Source organism: Corapipo altera, unplaced genomic scaffold (genome assembly GCF_003945725.1).
Source record: "Corapipo altera isolate COAL_440 unplaced genomic scaffold, ASM394572v1 70078, whole genome shotgun sequence".
Classification (NCBI taxonomy): Eukaryota; Metazoa; Chordata; class Aves; order Passeriformes; family Pipridae; genus Corapipo; species Corapipo altera.
Window position 1 is genome coordinate 1 of NW_020887838.1, and position 3,540 is coordinate 3,540.

A 3,540-nucleotide genomic window follows, 5' to 3' on the forward strand; every position below is an offset into this window, starting at 1 on the left:
GGGAAAGCTGCTGGGTGCAGTGGAGGTAGTGGGATCGGGAAGGGACCGGTGCCGTTGGTCTGCAGCACTGTAAGGTGAGAACAAGAGGCTAGGGACAGGAGGGAGACAGGAGGGTGGGCTGGGGGGCTGTGGCAGTGCCAGTACAATGGGGACCCCAGGTTTGTGGTGGGGGACAAGTCTGGGATCTGTGGGCCACCACCTTCCAGCATGGCCCAAGGGAGAAGGTGGGATATGCCAGGAACAGTGCCGTATTGGGCTGCTCCCGGCAGCAAGGGAAAAACACAAGTGTGTGGACTCCCTGCCCTGTCCCCAGGGAATCTGGGGCTCCAGTTCGATGCTGGGATGGGACGACATGGATCTGGGGTGACATGATGCTCTGAAGAGCTGGGATGGGGCTGGAGTCCCTCTGACACCTCCATCCCTGCAGTGGGAACCCCTATGCTGGGCTGGTGAGCCACCTGCGGGCATCCTGGCTCTCCGGGAAGACACGGCCCTTGGAATACCGCGTGGCCCAGCTGGAGGCCCTGGGACGCTTCCTGGATGATAAGAAGGAGGAGATCCTGGAGGCCACCGCTGCGGACATGGGCAAGGTGAGAGGGGGCTGGGGTTCAGGGGCACTGTCATCATGTCTTTGGCATCCTTCATGCCCCTTTGTCTGGCTGTTGCATCCTCGTGGGGGTCAAGGCATGGGGTATCTCCTCTCCAGTGTCTTGTGTCCCTCTAGGTGTGCTTCAGGGCTGGTGTGGTGCATCCATAGGTGCTGGGTCCCCTCAGATCCAGGGACAGCGGAGGGACTGTGCTGCTGATCCCATCCCTAGTGCCCTGAAATTGGGCAAAGGCCACCTTGGCTGATGTGAAGTGGGAACGTTTCACCCTCTGTGTCCCCCCACACATCCAGCCCCCCGGGGGTCCATGTGAGCTCCACAGAGGGTGATATCCTGGGGTGCTCCCAGCACACCTGGTATTACTGGCATTGTGCAAGGCGCTGGTGCTGCACATTCCCAGAGCCTTACAGGGACTGGTTTCACTGGCACAGTAGCATGGGCAGAGAACTGGATGTGGCCCAAGGTATTGCAGAATGCCAGGAGGTCTTGGACAATCCACTGACGAAGCGGAAGCATCCCCACCATGGATAATTTTAGTGGTCTCAGCTCATCTCTCCGGAAGTGTTCAAGGCCAGGTTGGACAGGGCTTGGATCAACCTGGTCTAGTGGAAGGAGGCCCTGCCTGTAGCAGGGAGTGGCACTGGATGAGCTTTAAGGTCCTTTCCAACCCAAACCATTCCAGGGTTCCATGATAGGATCCTCACCTCTTTGTCCTGCATCAGCACAGCAGCCTGTGCCCTCAGCCACATCCTTCCATGTCCTGCCATCTTCCAGGGCTCCTAATTGCCTTGTTTATTGGGGGCAAGTCCTTCTCTTTCAGCCAGGCCTCGATAGGCATCAGTGCTCCGAGTGTGTCCATCACTTCTCTTAATTATGTCTAATTAGATCTGGTTGTCTAGTAATGAGCTTGTTATGCAGCCAGGCCCTCATAGTTGGATGGACACTTCACCTGTCCTTACGTACCTGAGGTGCTGCCTCACCTCCAGCGACACCGGTTTCTCTCCGGTGCCGATGATCAGCAGCACTTGGATGACATCAGACTTAATGTCCCATCTCACAACCTTCATATCTCATCAAAACCCTTAATGACCCATCATTTTCCTCTTAGTGGTGATGCAACTGTCATCCCAGATCAAGAGCAGCCCCGTTGCTTCACCAGATTATCGCACGTGCCTACTGAGCTCTCACGTCCGGGACGGTCCTCACACCTCCTGGCACCGGTGTTTTGGGGTGGTGGAACGTTGTGGGAATCAACAACCAGCCTTCCCAACCCCAAAGTAGTGTGGGGATGGGAGGAAGGCTCCAATCCAGGGATGTTTTGGAGTTGGAGGACTCCAAAATATGGTGTCACAGCACAGGAGCTTTGCTCCTCTGGCTCTCCACAGTCATGAAGGGGCTCCACTGAGCCTGCTGGGTTATCCCTCGTGCCTTCACAGTTCTCCTGCAAGTGTGATCTTGATCTGTGCTCCATGGCTATGGAGAGGACCCACTTCTCCATCTTGAGGGGTTTAATTAAGCTGTGGTTCTTTGTATTTCCCTTTAATCAAGGTCTTAAGTTCAGCTTTTGTCCACGGGCACAGGAGGGAGCTCCAGGCTCTGCTTCCAGCTTGAGTATCCAAGTGCTTGGGATGCAAGAGCACTGTCCCATCCCAGGGCAGCAATGTGGAGCTGCCTTTGGCACGACAACCAGCTCTTCTGGAGCTCCAGTGATATTGCTCTGTGTCCTCTTGGCTTGGGGCTCTGTTGCTGGTTCACAGTGCTGAGCTCAGGAATTTGTTAAATATAGTGAAAATGTTCAATTTTAGTTTGGTTTTTTTTTTCCTCTGGTCAGATACCTATTTTCATAAAAATTTCCGGGACACTGATATTCCCTGGGAGTTACAGGGGGTGATGGCAACTTCTGCTTAAGAGCTTCTCCTGCTCTTCATGCTTGGAAGAGGGGGGAGACTCCTCCTGGGGTGACAGGGTCGGTGTTGGGGTGACGAGGTAAGTGTTAGGGTGGCCAGGTCGATGCCAGGATCTGTGCTGGAGTGACAGAGTCCATGTTGGGGTCAGTGTTGAGGTGATGGGGTTGGTGTTGGGGTGACATTTTGTGGTGTCTGTCCCCAGCCGTCCTTTGAGGCTTACTTCAGCGAGATCCTCCTCTGCAAGAATGAGCTCAACGTCACCCTCAACAACCTGTGCCACTGGGTGAAGGACGAGCACGTGGACAAGAATCTGGTAAGAGGGAAGCTCTAGGAAAAGGGAAGGCAGGGAAAAGGGGTTGCTGGTGGGAAGGGCAGCGCTGAGGTCGTGGACGTTCTCACAGGTGATGCAGCTGGACTCTGCCTTCATCCGCAAGGATCCGTACGGGGTGGTGCTCATCATATCGCCCTGGAACTACCCCATCCACCTTTTCCTGGTGCCCCTCATCGGGGCCATCGCTGCTGGTGAGCCTCACCTTACAGTCCCCTGGCCCAGAGGATCCTGGCAGTGCCGGGGTCTCATCCCCAGAAGGGCTGGCTGTCACCGTGTCACTGTGCTGATGTCCTGTCCATCTCCCCTCAGGGAACTGCGTCATTGTCAAACCCTCAGAGATATCCAAGAACACTGAGAGACTCGTTGCTGAAACGCTGAGCTGTTACCTGGACAATGTGAGAAGCTCTTCTTTGTCCTTGTCCCTGTTCCTGGGCCGTGGTGTTCTCAACCCTGCTTCGCAACCCCAACCTTACATATCTTCCATGTGCTGAACCACCTTTCTCCATGCCCAGCCGGTGTCCCAGCATCCCAGGATGCTGTTGGTGGGGACAGATGCTGACAAGAGGTATCCTTATTCCCTTGCAGGACTGCTTTGCTGTGGTGACTGGGGGTGTGCAGGAGAGCACAAGGCTGCTGGAGAACAAGTTTGACTACATCTTCTTCACTGGTACGTCCCATGGGACAGAGCAGAGCCCTG

The 3,540-nt window shown here is 55.3% G+C and overlaps 1 protein-coding gene across 1 annotated transcript; it reads left to right on the plus strand.

The window, feature by feature from the left end:
* Window positions 1–3: 3 nt before the first annotated feature.
* Window positions 4–3,510, plus strand: LOC113941769 (aldehyde dehydrogenase family 3 member B1-like; the record flags this gene model as incomplete). Its single annotated transcript, XM_027632913.1, has 6 exons — window positions 4–74; window positions 428–590; window positions 2,715–2,825; window positions 2,914–3,034; window positions 3,153–3,238; window positions 3,429–3,510. Coding segments are annotated over 6 exons (634 nt in total), but the record flags the coding sequence as incomplete, so codon positions are not given.
* Window positions 3,511–3,540: the final 30 nt, after the last annotated feature.